Here is a 16,486-nt window from a genome sequence, read left to right on the forward strand (position 1 = left end):
CCTTGCCAAAGATGCGGGATCTTAAAGCCCCTTCCTTTTGTCAAGCACACAAAGTCCTTGCTTTCGCAAAGGGAAAAGCTGCTTTTGACTCCATGCCATACAACATTCAGTGCCCGAAAGCCAAACACCATCACAAAAAGCAGCTTTGTATTAAGCACTTGACATGCTACAAAGAAACAGTTTTAAAGGGATGAGAAGAGTTTATCTGAACATTGTTTTTGACACTCCAGAAATACAACAACATTTACGTATGTACACACAGCCTGTTTATAGGGATGAAAATAGATCATATAGTGATTAATTTTAAGGTACTACATACGCAAACAATATTATTTTCAATACAACTTTACCTGAAAGCTGCCACCTTCTCTGTGAGGTTTTGTTCTTAACTACAGTACTGTTAGAGCCTATTATTCCTCACAGTGCAGCAACTTAATCTTGACTTCTCCAACATGTAATTTCCCTTAATTATATGTGAGGAGTATTTATAAGGCTATTAACACTAATTGTAAGAGTCAGTGAGGTCTTAAGCATTAATTACCAGTAAAAATCAAAGCTCTGAGCAATTTTTTTTTTCCCTTTTAAAAGAATAAAGAATCGATTTCATGATCTGTCATAGGGAACTGCTCAGGGCAGTGCAGCTACTCCACCCAACACAGTGAGCAGCTGAGATGGACAAACATGAGCATCTCTGCAGGCAACCATTGGCACTCAAATCTTTATTCGCCCTACAGCTCCACCAAATCCACCACTTGGAGATAAAGAACAGACTTTCACTTGATCAAAGGTCAGAAAGAATGACTTCTCTGGGGCAACAAGGATAGCTGGCTTTTTAGCTATATAGCCCATCTTTCCAAGTTGTACTGCATCTCTGTCAAGTGCAGCAGAGGTGACAGCTGAATGCCTGCAAGCAGAAGGGCTCTACAGAGAGACTGCTGTAAAGTGAAGAGCAGATGCTGCTGTGTTTGATAAGGAGATGCATGGAGACTCAAAGCTGCAAAGGAGGGAGGCCACAGAGATTGCCAACTGCTAGCACAGAGGCTGTGCCACTTCTAGGTTTTATACTCAGACCTACTGCTTCAATCAGGCTTGACAAAAGCACCTCACACCAAACTTGCTAAATTATCATCCAAGATAACGTTAGTATTGTACCTGTAACACAGAGAGGTGTCTTCAAAGAATCCAGAAAAAGCCCTGCCCAAGGTGTGAAGCAACAAGCATGGGTCCCACTCTTTTAGATCCACAAGGTGTTCTCAGCTCTCAACGGTCAGACAGCTAGTGATTGCAGCATCAGCTTATAAAAGACAGTGGATTAGCTTTCAGTCTTCCTATGTGGAAAGAGCCCCTATAACTACAACTACAGTGTAAAGCTTCAGTCTAGTTTTCATTTATTCAGTCTTTTCTTTTTTTTAACCAAATTCCAATTACAGCAAAGCCAGGCTGGATGTGGCTCTGGGCAGCCTGGTCTGGTGGTTGGCGACCCTGCACATAGCAAGGGGGTTGAAACTAGATGGGCATTGTGGTCCTTTTCAACCCAGGCCATTCTATGGTTCTGTGATTCAGAGATGTAGGCCATTTGTTGTAAGCAACCGAGTTTCAACTTTGCCCCTTCACTTGCACATGTTTCCCACATCTAGATCTGTTGCTTTGAGAACAGGAGGAACAGATCAAGCTGACAGTTCTGCTTCTATGCTTTACCAGGACTTTTTTCTTTATAACAGTACTTCCTTTCAAAAAGCTCTCTGAGACTACTGTTAAACAACCACAGCCCAAACCCTCTACAACTACACCAAGAGAGGAGTCATGGTGCCAAAAGTCTTGGATGCAATGAAGCAACTCTGGTCCAAATGCAGCGATAAAAGGTGCACTACGTAACAGCTCTGGCTGCTGCTATAAGCGTTATCTTGGCTTGCCCTGTCTACTCTTTCAGCTCATTCATGAATCCATCAGTTCTGCTGATTCTCCTATCTGAGATAAATATTTAAATCATATGATTTGAACTTGATTTTTTTGGGGAGGGAGAGGGGGGGGTGGGAAAGGGGTACAACTTCTCAAAATGAGTAGTAGACAGTATATAGATGAGCAGAGAATCTGCTGAGCAGCAAAGCTTATTTTCTCTAGATTTTATTAATGAATCAGTATTGCTTCTAAACATGTACCTACCCTAGAAATATCATAATACAGTAGCCACCACACTAGGGAGCTGATATTTGCAATAAGAAGGTGTGGTACTGTTTTTGCTAAACTTGGACTGAGGTCAGTAAGGAGCTACTCTGGTATTACTGAAGAATAGCAGAACTGATGCTACTCTTAAAGCACTTATTTGAACCTCATCAGCTACTCCGTCACCATTAGGGTATTCAGGACTCCATCCGGTGTAAAGGCTTTATAACAGATTTCAGATGCCAGAAGACCAATACCAGATTAAATACCATCCTGACAAAGTTATAGAAGAGCTGGATGCATCAAGTTAAACCTTCTAGTCACTTCATCTCAACAGTAACCCCTCAATTTTTGCTTGCTATCTTGCTAGATCCAAGTAGGAAAAGGCAGATGATCTTATAAAGGCCTTTCTCATAACGCTTGAACAAACATCCAAAATATTGAAGCCCAAAAAAAACTGCCTCAGAGCACTAACCTGCCCCAGATCAGCCCTGAAAACCAGTCAGCTACCTGCAAGACAAAATCCTCTGCTGTCTGTCCCCCCTGCTGGGATCTACCCCTCTCTAAATAACAACAGGTAGTCTGTCTTACTTCTCTCTTTCAAGGGTTAACTTCAGTATTTGACAAAGGGTGAGTCAGCTACAGCAGGGGAAGAACAGAGCAGTTATGGCAGGAAGCTCATTCCCATGACACCCATAGCTAAACCACAGGCACAGGCCCTGCAGTTCTGCACACCCTTGAGAGATGGAAAGTAGCAAGGCAGGATTTAAGGAAGGGGGGAAAAAGATGCACCGTGGGCTATGACGTTTTTAAGGCAGGCATCTCTCTCCCTTTTCTCCTCCCTTTCTACATCACCATCTTATTCTTCCTTTTTTCTCCCTTACGAGAGGGAGCACCGCAGTTGTAAAATGTGGCACTCTGACTGCCCCAGAAGCACAGATCTTCCCAAGGAGCTCTGCCAGGTTCACTCTGTTCTCAGTCTGAGTCAGCGTTCAAGTGAGGAAAGTCCACTTTCCATTTCCATTCCATCCTTCCAGCAGTGCTATGGTAGACACCAGAGTAAAGCAGGCCCTTGGAACTTTCTGCACATCATTAAACTGTTACAAAAGCAACTATGACTTCTTGATTTGATGAGCTTAGAATATTCCATAAAGAAGACAGCTGACACAGGAACAAGATGCATGGAAATAAAGCAGTTGCCCACTACGTTGATTATCTTCTAAAAGCACTAACACTAAAAAGCATTCAAGCAAAATAAATGCTGAGTGCTTTGACATCTAATTACTGAAGCATTTCATGGCATTACCATGATTCTCTCCCATGCCCCTGAACTAGCCCATTTCTAAAATAAGCACTGCTTGACAAACTAAAAAGCCTTCTAGGAAGCTATATTTTTTTTTCTTTTTTTATCTTGGGGTTTTGTATTTATGTAGCAGAACCTCACTGCATAAGCAACCAAACAGGATGAGGAGATAAACCACCACAGTGTAACTTCACTGCCGTGCTCAGACTCAGCCTCCAGCTTGCAAACCTTTTATTTAAGAGAGACCTTTATACTAAAAGCTTGGTTTTATTATTTCTTTTAATGTAAAGTCTATGGCTGGCAATGCTCAGTACAACAATCTTTTGAGGCTCTCTGGCTCCAACACAACTTGAGAAAGCAATGAGGAAGTTCTGAAGGCAGCATCGTATTGGCAGAGTTGTACAATGCCAGCCATGGCAGTGGCACAGCCAGGCTTCTGAATGAAGTGCCTTCAAGATCCAAGGCATCACAGCATCTCATCAATGAAACCCCACTCAAGGGTGAGAAACATGCACAAGGAATTGTTTCTGCTCTTCAGAGATAAAAAGGTTGAATTCAGCAGAATTGAGACCAGCAGCTGATGAGTAAGAGCACAGAAGTTGCCAGCAGCCATTACTTCAGGGAATATAAATATTTATTGCAGACTCCCACCCAGCTTAAGTATTTTAATGCATTATAAAAATAGGTCTAGTTTAAGAACTATTGTGCAAGAAAAGTTACTTCAAATTAACTTTTAAAGAGAAAAATGTCAACAAGAACCACTGCGTTATATGAAAACAAGTCTCACTCTTGCACTCTCCAATGTGTTCCCCGTACAAACAGGTCACATTGCAGACATTGTAATGCTACAGAAATTGAAATTAAATCCATTTATGCAATGGTCCTGGTTTGGCAATACTCGGATTAATATTATATTTCATTACATCCAGCCTGCTTGCATTCCTGCTGTACAACTGGAACAGCGGTTTGACGCTTAAATACCTAATAATCCTATAAATACCGTATCAGTCACATCTAAGGTAAGCATAAATATTTTGAAGCAGTGCAACCCAGGATATTAGATATCTGGACTGTCCTTATCTGACACTCCACACTTTCCCTCTTTTTCCCCCCCCAGTAAGCATCGACAGGGAAATCCAGTCTGAGCAACTGCTTCCTGCATCTCCGAGGGTGTTCTGTCAAGCTTAGCACATTAAAGAGTGTATTGGAAGAAGCACGTTGGTTCTACCTGCACGATGGCTGAGGGTAAACTGCAGGTTCTCTGTGCTCAGAGGAAAGAGTCAGACTGCCCAAGATGAAGGAAAAGCCAGGAACTGAGAGAATGCATGACTATTGAGCATGTCATTGAGCATTAACAATAGCATCATCTACAATGCCACATTCTTATCTGGCCTCAAGCAAAAGACAAAGCAGAGTATTTGTTATACTTCAACATTCAGAACTAGGGATGACCTTGAGAGTACCTTTCCACAGGTAGGACGTTCTCAATCCTAATTAACTTTAGCTCTTCAGACTGATGAGAGTTAGCAAAGCAACCTCGCAATAAAGACAGTTTCATTGTGCTTACAATGTGCTTTGTGGGTCTACAGCATAGTGATTACATGTTACACAGCACTGTTTTTCATTACCTCTTTACATACATCAACTTTATATCATTGTTTTTAATACACACTTACCACACGTAGGAGAAATGCTGTAAAAATTATTTGTTTTCATGCCCACCGCTACTTTATAGTGCTGCTAAGCCCTGAAACGCTTGTTAGATGTGGGAATGTGGGGATGGTTAGCTGGGAAAGCGTTTCATGCAATTCTTCAGCTTATATCCCTTTGCTGCCAGCGAGACCATCCATTTAATTATGCTAGATATCCTGCTGTAACAGATAGGCTGGGGGCAAACTGCAGGTTCTCTGTATTCTCACATCTAGCGACAGCACCCTAATCACATCTACAGATGAAAGCCAAGTTCCACATTGAGTTTGCAGGAAAAAAAAACCACAGAAGACATTTCACAGAGAAAACATTTAAAAAAAATAATCATACTTGGAATCATTTTAAATAGACCTGTCAAAAAATAAACGAAGATCCCACTATCCCACCATTACAGCTGAGGTTTTTTAATTATTTTATATCTACAGGTTACTCTTACCTGGTCAGTGGATAGGAATTAACCTCTCACGTTTGCTATTGTTTCACAATCCATTTCCCCCATGTTAAGAAAAACTCTAATAGAGAGCCAGGGCCTTCAAGCCGACTTGTGCCAAGAGAGAGCACTGAGCAACCCATCAGCTCAGATTAAGGCTGAAAAATCACCGTTGTTTAAGAAATGATTGGACAGCTTTTGTGTGGGGGTGGAATAAGATTACTGTATCCAAACTGAGTCTGAGCTATCCTGGATTACCTGCAGAGCCTGCGCCCTAGCCCTGACTAACAAATGTACTACCAGGATACAGATGCTGTTTTGTGGCAAAAATGACCTTCATGGCTATTTATTGGCATTCTAAAAATCAAGGCAAGCTATGTGGAATATGCTGAGAGCACTGCTACCAGCGCAGAGCTACAGTCACCCCCAGTCAGGTCCTTTCCCCCCTAAGAGTGATCATCACTCAGCAGATATCACTGGATCCTCTGACTTACCATCTAAAATTCAGATTGCGTCAACAGCTTGATACGGGGAACAGCTGCATTAGAAAAATGGCAAGTAACAAGAATGCTGAGAGAATGGCATAAAGCAGCAACAAAGGATCAGCCCTTTGAGAAGCACTTTCTACCAGAAGAAAAGGCAACAAAAAAACAGTATCACAGAACCATACAATGGCTTGGGTTGGAAGGGACCTCAAGGATCATGAAGCTCCAACCCCTCTGCTGCATGCAGGGCCACCAACCTCCACATTTAATACCAGCCCAGGCTGCCCACGGCCCCATCCACCTGGCCTTGAACACCTCCAGGGATGGACGGGGCATCCACAGCCTCTCTGAGCAGCCTGTTCCAGCACCTCCCCACTCTGAGTAAAGAGAGTACATTCAGATTTGCTTGGCATACGTCTCAGAAATGTTATAGATAAGGTTTTTATACCTTTTCCCTGCATTCTCAGACTCACTGATCTTTATTTTCTAACACTACATCTGCAGATTGCTTCGTTAGAGAGCAACCAGTTCTGGGTTACCAGATGCCTTTCTGCTGGAACAACAACTTCCAGACTGAGTCTGACAGTATATACTTATTTCATCAGTGATATAAAAGCCTTTCCCCAACACACAAAGAACCTTTCTTTGCTTGCTTTAGTTCACCAAATAAGGCTGTTATTTTTTCTCCAGGGTAATTAGACAAGAATGTACAAATATTACTAAAAACACTGCGTAACCATTTAAAAACAGTGGTATATTTTACATATACCAACATTATCCCTTATATCCGCATACAAGCTCACTGTTTCCCAGAGCCCCTAGATTCCTCCACAGTTCACATAAAGGTTAGGTCACATCACTGTTTCAATGTACTCGTTTCACATCAGGACAGATTTAAATTTCATATTTAACAGACAATGGAATAGCATGACCCTTGGGTATCACAAGAATGTCCCAAAAGCCCGCTTCAATATTCAACAGATGTTGATTCAATGTATTTGTCAACATAAATCCTCTTAGAGCTCAGCAACACGTTCAGCAAGAAAATCGAGAGCAGCACGCACACATCTCATGTGGCAGAAAGGACATTTTAAATCGAATGGTGTATGGGAAATGCACAGTTGCACAGCAATGCAATAGGCTTGCAGAGCACTCAAATCTAAAGAGACATTCTTGAAAAGCATATGAAGTTGGTTCTAGCATTTTCCTTGCCACTCAAGCGAAAGCAGAGAGCAACAACAAGTGATTACATGGACACACACACAAAAAAAGGCAGTAAGCTATTATCTTTTACTCTTAGTGGCCAGCAAAAGCAAGAATTATTTCATTTTTCCATGTTGCACACGGGCTCCAGTGCAAGCAGCCATATCTTAGCCATGCTTTCAAAGTGAACCTGAAGTCACGTGTTTTAAGGAAGGGAAAAATGTGAAGCTACAGGAGTCTGACAGGAGGCTGGAGCCTGGGGACTTCTCTGTGCACGAAGTACAGCAAGAGCCTTTCCTTACTCCCCTGTCATCCCGGTATGCCAGCTGATAAACGCTCCATAATTAGAATACCCAAGCGAGGATGTCTGAAATCCATCTGACCTGAGGGAATAAGTTCAAAAACCTGACCCAGCCTTCAGCATGCCAGATCCTCCTGTAGTCCGTTTTCATCTACTGGAAGAGGCTGGCAAAAGCAGACAGAAGAGACAGATGCATCTAAAGTTAGTATTCCAATGTGGGATTGAAGAAAGCATATTTTGGGCTGTAGGAAGTACTCAAAAGAGGAAGGCAAAGAAAAATAAATAAATATTAGACTTAAATTAGAAACTGGTAGAAGTCAGCTGTACGTAAGAGCAAAGACAGGGGGAAGAACCGCTGTTCCTTGCAGTTCCAGGTCTGTGCAGAAGTCTGCATTCAAAGCAGTTGTAGGATTGCGAGTGTGATCTGCGAGGAATCACCACTGAGACCATTCATGACAGATGCATTATCACTTAATTACAGGCAACACTAACAGACAAGTCACTGACTAACCAAACACAAACATAGACTGCTATTGTGGAAGTCACTTTCAGTAAGCTGGCAACACCCTCAGACTCCTTTCTGGGAAAGATAAATCAATATGACACAAGTGGCATTAAAAACTGCAAGCAGTGACGTTTATGGCAGGGTAAAACCAAGCTCCAAGAACCTATTTTTGAGGAAGCCAGATGTAATTGGTGATCCTATCCTGCTCGTTTGAATACAAACTCTCCACTCTCATTCACATTAAACATAAGCCTCCCGACAGCTAAGAAAGAAAGAAATTGCCACTCTGAAGTTTCAACTGTTGTTTCTGCATTTCATCACACGCCAATGATAACAAGCACTGCCCTGCCTAATCACCAGGTATCAAAAATAAGAACACATGAATGGCGATGCACCTGTCAATTTTGGTTTACCAAAGCCTGATTTCTTGTACAGCAACATATAATACAAAAAATCTAAATATTTCCTCAAAGAACACAGCTTACAAAGCACCAAAATACTAGTTCAGCACAAAGCAATCAGATTTTTCACTTCACCAGCACGTTGCTCGCTAAGAAGAGTTAAGAACTGAGCGCTCTGCTTAATAACCTAAGCAAAAACCCCACTCCTATCAGCTAAAAACTACATTCTCACACCCCAGTAGGGTCCCATCCAAAGCCATTTCTCCACGTTGCCCTGTTATTCACTGGTTCCTCCTTAGCATGGTGGCAGTGTGCAAGCTACTTAAGAAGTCCAGCCCTTCCAGAGGTGGATGCCTGACCGTGCTAGCATCACGATCACTATTTTTCCCTCACTTTTTTGTTTTTCTAACCCTGAAACAGTAGATAGGTCTTCACAGTCACTTGAAGAGGAGAGCAGAGGGGGAGATGCCATTCAAATGTTATTTCACCACGTTCACAAAAGTTAATCAATCCTCTATCTGACATGTGTCTGTGTTGTTATGTATTTGGAATCCCCCGATCTCCAATAGCAATTAGCTATTGGCACTGAACAGTACTTTAAGCTTGTAAATCACTAAAGTTTATTCCAATCCATTCAGTAAAGCTTCCAAGTCAGAAACAGCCAGTTAAGTGCAATTACGCTCAAAACCCCAACCATCCATCTCTCCATAACCCAGAAACAGCTCTTCTAGTCTTGTAGTTTTCCAGTTTTTATGGCTGACAATAAAACTCAATGTTTTCCAAAGCTTTAGAAGAGAGCCTCTCTGCCCCGCAGTCCACAGCCTTAAAATGGCAGTACACACTGAGTCAAATTCAATTACAGGAAAACATGACACGGCTGAGGGGGCTGAGAGAACACAAGGCAGGATTGTAGGCTGAATGCTCCCGTGTGATACAAATCTGTCTTGTGGGCATTGGTTTGTTTAACCAGGGACATGCCCCCTACTGCCTGTTTGCTTTGAGCATGCAGCTATGTCCCAAAACAAGCACTCATCAGTATTGGAAACGGCTATCTTGCATCTTATCCTCTACGGGCACCCAAAATTCAGCTGGCCAGGCCAGAAAGCTGCTCAACCCTTGTAGCCCTGCTCATTGGGAAAATACTCCCCAGGCCTGGCCCTCTGCACTTCGTACTGCTTACTGACATCTTAGTTACAGTGTTGAGAGTTGTGTCACATTCCTGTCAATGTGAAAGTATTATTTCTATGCTTTCCCAGTCTCTGAATACTCAGATCCACAGCCGCTCTGCAGGCTCCAAATAAACCCAAAGTTTTTAAACACCTGATCAGATTGCGTCACATGGTCACTCACAATCTCTTCCCAAAGTCATTTCCACACTGCAAGCACTGTGTGGCAGGTAGTTTAGCTCCTTTGACAGTAATTCAGATCACAGAAGCCCTGCAAGTGAGCACTAGCACATCAGACTGGTCACTTCAAGAGACTACTGCTTCATGTTTGCCTAATTTACTTAACAGCATCTTACTTAAAAATATTTTAAACAAACTTACTGGTAAAGATGCTGCCCACAGTAACCCTAAGCAGCAGAGACCACTTCAACAACTCAACTCAGCTGCCTACAGCATCAAGAGTACATCCACCAGGAACCGGCCAAACCTACCTTTCACATGCGTGGATCAAGCTCACCCATATGGATGCTCTCTAAAGAAATTTTTGCTTGACACAATATTCTTACTTCAGTGTATGTGCCAGGTATCTTTCCAGCTTTAGTTGAGGAATTTCTACAGCCTACTTTTTGTATCCTAACAGAAATACAGCATGGGAGGAGAAAACGGCTTCCTGGGAGTTGATGGTTACAGACCTCTTTTTGTTACATGCACTTAAGCACTTCTCTCATCTTCGCTGTGCAAGGGATGCCCAAACAGGAGCTATTTTTCTACCATGCACGAGGCCAGCTATTCATCTGTAGTAGATTCAGATCAGATTAACACCAGAAGCAGAGAGAGCTCCCAAATGAAATGCAAGTGCGACTGTGCCCACTCTCCCTTCTCAGAAGGGAAAAATTCCCAAAGCAACCCCATGACTATCTGAAGTAGAATCTGGCTTACTGCAATTCCCCTCCCTCTCCATTCCATTCCAACAGTCAACTTCTCCCCTCAAAAGTATTTTCATAGAAGTGAGACAACAGCTGATATTTCAGAGCTGCTATTTTAAGGTTTACCCATGAGTGTGTACATCTAGCTAGACAGATTCACCGCTCCTGGCAACCTGCTGACTTGACAGGAGGGACACGTACCTTGTTTCACAAGCCTGAAATGCCATGTGGATTATGCTCCTTGCAACCAAATGATGAAAAAAAAAAACACAACAACAACGTGTTAAAAGCACTGCAAGAGCACTCGAGCTCCAACTTTGTTCAGCAACTGGCCTGAAAAAATATCCTTCTAGCTGAGGTAGTGATTTGTGCTACATACTGCAGACGAGCTCAGCATCTGGGCTTACAAAGAAAAAGGCTGGGCTTTCCATGTTGCTAATCCTAACAGCAGCCTCTTGCCTGACTGAAATAGGAATCACAGTTCCTAAACAGCTGTTTCCTCAGACAGTGAGAACAGCTGAAAAGGACTCAGGCCAGGCACGGACACAAAAACAGACAAGTAATTACTGAACGTTGCAATAGGCAGACTGGGAGCTGGAAGGCAGGCTACAATCACCCATTTAACTAAAATGAGAGAGGTCTTAAGATTTGTGCCTCACTTTTTAAAGCATCCAAAACTGCTCTTCCACATATTTCCTTTGGGAAGGTTTATAGGAAAAAGGCATTGGCTTTATTTAATGTTTTATGGCTACACATCCAGTAAAAGGCATTAACTGAAGAGGAGCATAATCATGATATAAAACGGTCCTAGTTTTGGAACAGTTCTCCATAGTCTATTGGCAAGCATTTCCTATGAAGGCTTCCATCCTTCCTATATTTAAGTCAGCTGGGCTCAGAATCAAGCCCTCCACAAGCATCCCTTGCCTTTATAATTTTCTATTCTAGACAGAGACCTACAGCCAGGCATGCTTTTGCAGACCATGTGCTTGCTCTCTTGGGATCATACATCTGCACTACCACAAAGGCAAAAAAGTCAGCCAGGTACAAGCAACTGGTGTTAGGTACAACAAACTGCTTCTAATGGCTTCTCTTGGAATATGAATCTGGTTTTATGTATCTCTTAAATATCAAGTTCTGCTCAAAAAAGTTCCACCACTACACTAATGAGGCACACAGACCTTACAATGACACTACGCAGTACACCCTTACAGAACACCCTGCTTCAAATGCTCTGACCTGTACAACAGTTCAAATAAAGCTTGCCTCACTTATGCTCCCATGTGTATATACCCAATCTGTTTGTTTCAACTTTGATGTCTACCAAAGTGTTTTCATCTCTATCTATTATGCAGGTCAACAAAACTGCCGTATAAGCCAGAGCTCTCCCTCAAATTATCACCTCATTCAAAAGGCAGACCTTTAAATTCAACATACAATTATCACAGCTCCCCTTCACTAGTCCTGAAGCTCCAGTGTAGGCTTCTAAAGTTAGTTGCAGCCTTCCTACCTCACAGAGCAGAGTGGGCTGGTTACCTCCAGCTGCACGTTGAGCCATCTCTCATCAGCTACACTCTTAACAGAAAAAGAAGAGATTAAAAAAAAATAACGATTAAATTACATCAAATGACTAACTTTTCAAATGAATTACCTATGAAATAGTTCTGCTCTGTAAACTGTTTGATGAAAGAGGAAGTTTTTAGCACAGAGATGACATAAGCCAGGATTTTTTTCCCCAAGCAATATAACACACGTCTGTATACAAGATAACAGAAAAACAATATTTACATTACTTTCCTAATAATAAGGAGAAACGTGCCCCAACCTTGCTTTCCTCATCCAAGAAAATGAAAGAGAGTAGTTAATATTATCTGCTTATAGGAGAAGTATCTCATTTAGACAGATGGCAGTTCTCACTGCACTGGCAAAACTCTCTGGTCACGTAATGCTTAGCTGTTTCTGTACCCCACAGAGGGCACATCACAAGATAGGAAAAGATACTCTCCTAGAAACAATGTCTCCAGCTATAATGTCAAACCCATCCAACCACAGCAAGAAAAAAGAAGCTGGAAACCACTCCCTGTCAGGTTTACAAACCCATGTTTAGCAGCCTCCCCAAACTGTGGGTGCAGGGACAGATGACTGCAGTGCGTGCGTACACAACTCCTGCTCGCTGTGCTGGCACAGACCTCGAGGAGTATCAAACCACTGGATTTTGCAAACACTGCTGGCACGTACTCACGGAGAGGAATAAAATAGTCCAAAAGTTTCCATTGACCTAAACACAGAATAATCTACTGGCGTCATAACATGAGTCTGAAAGTGGAGAAGCCTATCATCGATCAGCTTTGCTCTCATCTGCAAAAGCTGAGATACATAACCTCAGCAATACAAGCTAGGTGTAGTAACAGTGAATGCAGAGTGGCAGCCATCTGTGACCGCTGCAAACACAGAATGCTGTGTTCTTGGTTTAACTACACCTACGGAACCACCAGCCCTCTAATTACCATGCCAGATTTAGTAATATGGCACTGCTCTTCTCCGGTGGACAAGGTGATTTACAGTAACACTACTACAGGCTTAAGCAAGGTGATAAGCTACTTGCAGCTTCAGAAATCACCTCAAACTTTCCAATCTTAATACTACCGCTGAAAGCCGTCACTACAACATGCTTCACTTTGACAATTTCCTTCCGCTCACTTACGGTTACTTCCTCTTAACGCTGCTCCCACATCCTGCAGGGCCAAGGGCTGCCAACCTCACAGCACAAGGCTCTCTTTCATAGAGCCATAGAATGGCCTGGGTTGAAAAGGACCACAAGGATCATCTCGTTTCAACCCCCCTGCTGTGTGCAGGGCCGTCAACCACCAGACCGGGCTTTTGGTCCATGCAAGACCATACACACAGTAGGATTTGCCTGTCAGTTTTTCAAGGTGTTTCATCAATTACAAGACTCTACAGCTGGAAGGTGTCAAAGCAGCATTTATCCTTCTGGAGGAAAACCAAACAGAGAGATGACGCGTGGAGACTTCCATCTGAACGTGACAGCATAGAATCTGCTATGATTTGCAAGGTCCTGTGGCTTCCGGCTAAGGAAGAAAAGCTGAAGGAAATCAATGAGTGAAAACCTATGCAAGAAAGGCTGGAAAAGCTGAAGTCTCAGTAACTCTCACGCCCTTCTTAACATAAGGACTCAAAGCATCTTTATTAGGAGGAGATGCAAGGCTTACATTATTTTTTTTAAGAGTTCTTACTGCCCTGTGGAAAGATGCAGACAGGAACCCCCGCATGAAGAACAGCCAGTTAAGCAACAAAACCATCATAAAGGCATAAAACTTAAGACACAGTAATGTAAGGAGTTAAAATAATATGGGAAAATGCTGAACCTTGAACTTTTCAGTTCACAGTTTTAGCACTCAAGGGAGAAGATAAAAGACATGCTTGTGAAGGAGCTTTCCAATAAATGCAGTTGTCCTTTAGCAGATCCTCAGAGAAAAATAAATAAGCAACACTATTTAGGCTTCAAACTTCTTTACCATACAGCAAAGAGTGGGAGAGGAACCTACAATAGAAAACAATAACCTAAGCCTCCTGCTATAGGTTTATGTTTAGCTTCATCAAGTAACAGAAGGACCAGGACTATGGAATTTAAACCCTCATCCCCAAGTAATCCCTAGGATGTCATCATGACAAACTCTAGCAAAGAGCACAATCATTCAGACTCGCTATCTTATTACACCCTGAACACGAGGCATTCCTGCCCCTCTACTTCACACTGCCTCTGGAGGAACTTACCCACTCCCAGCAATGCCCAAAGTGCATTTTCTCATCATACTGACACAAACCTGACTTCTATACCACCTAAATCTCTCATGTAGAATACGGCACGTACTCCAAAGATGCTACAAAATACTTCAAAATAGCACGGAAAAAAGAGTAAGAACACCCCAGATCACAGCTGCCAATAATGCTGGTACCTGAGAAGCATAAAATTACAGCACCAAAATAAGCCCGCCTTCTTCCTTTCTAGCTGATTGCATGATCCTGCAGTAGCTGAGCTTGAAGAAAGGAAACCACAGAAGAGTTAAACCTCCATAAGAGCGATTTATCTTCAGTCAACCCATCCCAAAGCCAGGCAGTGCTGTACCACCAGAGGAGGGGGCAGACAAGGGAACAGGATGGCCACCTCCAGCTGCAGCCAGCAGCACCCAGCTCAGTCACAGCAAGGAGCTGAACCCCGAGCTGCTGACCAGGGCTTGAGCCAGATCCACCAGCCTCCCCTTGGGAGATTACAAGAGGAAGAAGGCAGAAAATCCCTGTGAACTTAGAACCAAATGCACATCCTCACGATCACCACTGAGCTCACGGCGCTGGAACCAACAAGTCAGGCTAAGCAGGTAGAAACAAGACAGGCATCAGCTGGTTTTGATTGTTTAAAGTCACATCAAAGGCAAATGCTGCGCTGCAGTGCTTGGTGAACTGCATGCTTACCCCCATAAACGCATGCAGCAAGTTACAGTGCAGTCTCACACCTATGTACCATAATAAAAACCATTTTCTGGTTCTCAGTGACCAACATTACCCTCACCAGCAGCACAATGAAGGGGCCGCGGTACAGAAGGGGCTCCACACAGTGGAAATTCAGGTTTGGCAGACACAATTTTTGGCTAAGGCAGGCACAGGAGGGCAAAACCCAGCAAGCTACCCGCAACCCCACAAGTTCTCTCTGCTCCTCTATTCTCGATGGGGTTTGACTCAAGAAAAGCCTCTGCGCTGCTGCAGAGGCACCGCCACCTCCGTTCACCTCAGTGCCACACCTGACAGCGCGGCGCCTTCACCACGCCTCCGAGCAGCCCAGGGCTTTTTGTTCGGGTTCCAAACGGAACGCAGCCCCACGCAGCCCGGCCTGCCGCTCGCCCCGCGCCCGCTACGTCCGTTGCCCGGGGATGCGCGTGCGCGCCGGCCGGGGAGCCCCGGGCGGAGGGAGGCGGGAGGCTGCGGGGTGGGGGTGCCTCCGCCGGCCGCTCACCTCACGGGCGATCTGGTTGAGCGCGTCGTCCTCCGCCGTCAGGCGTTCCCGGTTCGGCAGCCGCTTCCTGCCCGCTCCCTGCGTCCCCATGGCGGATGGATGGGATGCGGTCGAACCCGGCTCCGCGTTCCCCGCGCCTCACGGCTCCCGCCCGCCGCCTCAGCCGCTCGCCGGCGCCGGCCCTGAGGAGCCCAACCGTCACCGCCCCCGCCCCGCGCATGCGCCGCCGCCCCCCGCCCGTGAGGGGCCGGGAGGGGCGCTGAGCCGCGGGTTGCCGGCTGCAGCCCCTCAAGCCGCTCGGCTCGCAGCCGCTGCGGCAAAACTGCGGGTCTGGCTGGAAACCGTCCCCCTCCCCTTGTCTGAAAAGCTGAGGGCATCCCTCCCGAAATGGGGGAAGCGGGCGCTTGAGCTCCATCGCAGAGTCCTTAAGGCTGGAGAAGACCACTAAGATCCTGAAGTCCAACCCCAACCCGCCACCGCTGCCCACATCACTCAGTGCCACATCCCCACTGTTCTGGAGCACCCACAGGGATGCCCACCGCTCCCTGGGCAGCTGTGCCACTGCCTCACCGCTCTTCCTGAGAAGAAATCGTCCCCAGTATCCAACTTGACAGGGCTGGGGTTTGTGTCTTGCTTCTCCGTGCCCCAAAGCAAAGAGATCAGGCTGTGGGTCAGTGGACAAGAGTCCCTACCCATCCCTTCAGCCATCCATTTTCATATCAACCATAAGTAGACGTGATTAATTCCAGTCAGTTGCTGGTGTCATTTAGGTGCATTTAGTCTCCGTGACTTTGTTTTGTTATAAATTCAAACTTGATAAAAGTTAAAGGCAGTGCTAGCCAGCTCTGAGCAGCCCCAGCATCTCCT

At 44.4% G+C, this 16,486-nt stretch overlaps 1 protein-coding gene across 21 annotated transcripts in view; it reads right to left on the bottom strand.

Moving 5' to 3' along the window:
- The window catches only part of LRRFIP1 (LRR binding FLII interacting protein 1), an 89,490-nt gene extending 73,678 nt beyond the window's left edge, over window positions 1-15,812 (bottom strand). For 9 of the 21 annotated variants that reach the window (XM_040703781.2, XM_040703782.2, XM_004942487.5 and 6 more), the window contains exon 1: window positions 15,620-15,812. In XM_040703781.2, coding sequence (XP_040559715.1) covers window positions 15,620-15,709 — 90 coding nt within the window. In that variant the 5' untranslated portion in view covers window positions 15,710-15,812. Of the gene's footprint in view, window positions 1-1,152; window positions 6,054-7,484; window positions 7,602-14,567; window positions 14,785-15,407 lie in introns of those variants that run through there. The other 12 variants (XM_040703760.2, XM_025152391.3, XM_040703762.2 and 9 more) reach the window with 5 other exon arrangements.
- Between the last annotated feature and the right edge of the window lie 674 nt (window positions 15,813-16,486).

This window comes from Gallus gallus, chromosome 7, assembly GCF_016699485.2.
Source record: "Gallus gallus isolate bGalGal1 chromosome 7, bGalGal1.mat.broiler.GRCg7b, whole genome shotgun sequence".
In the NCBI taxonomy this organism is placed as follows: Eukaryota; Metazoa; Chordata; class Aves; order Galliformes; family Phasianidae; genus Gallus; species Gallus gallus.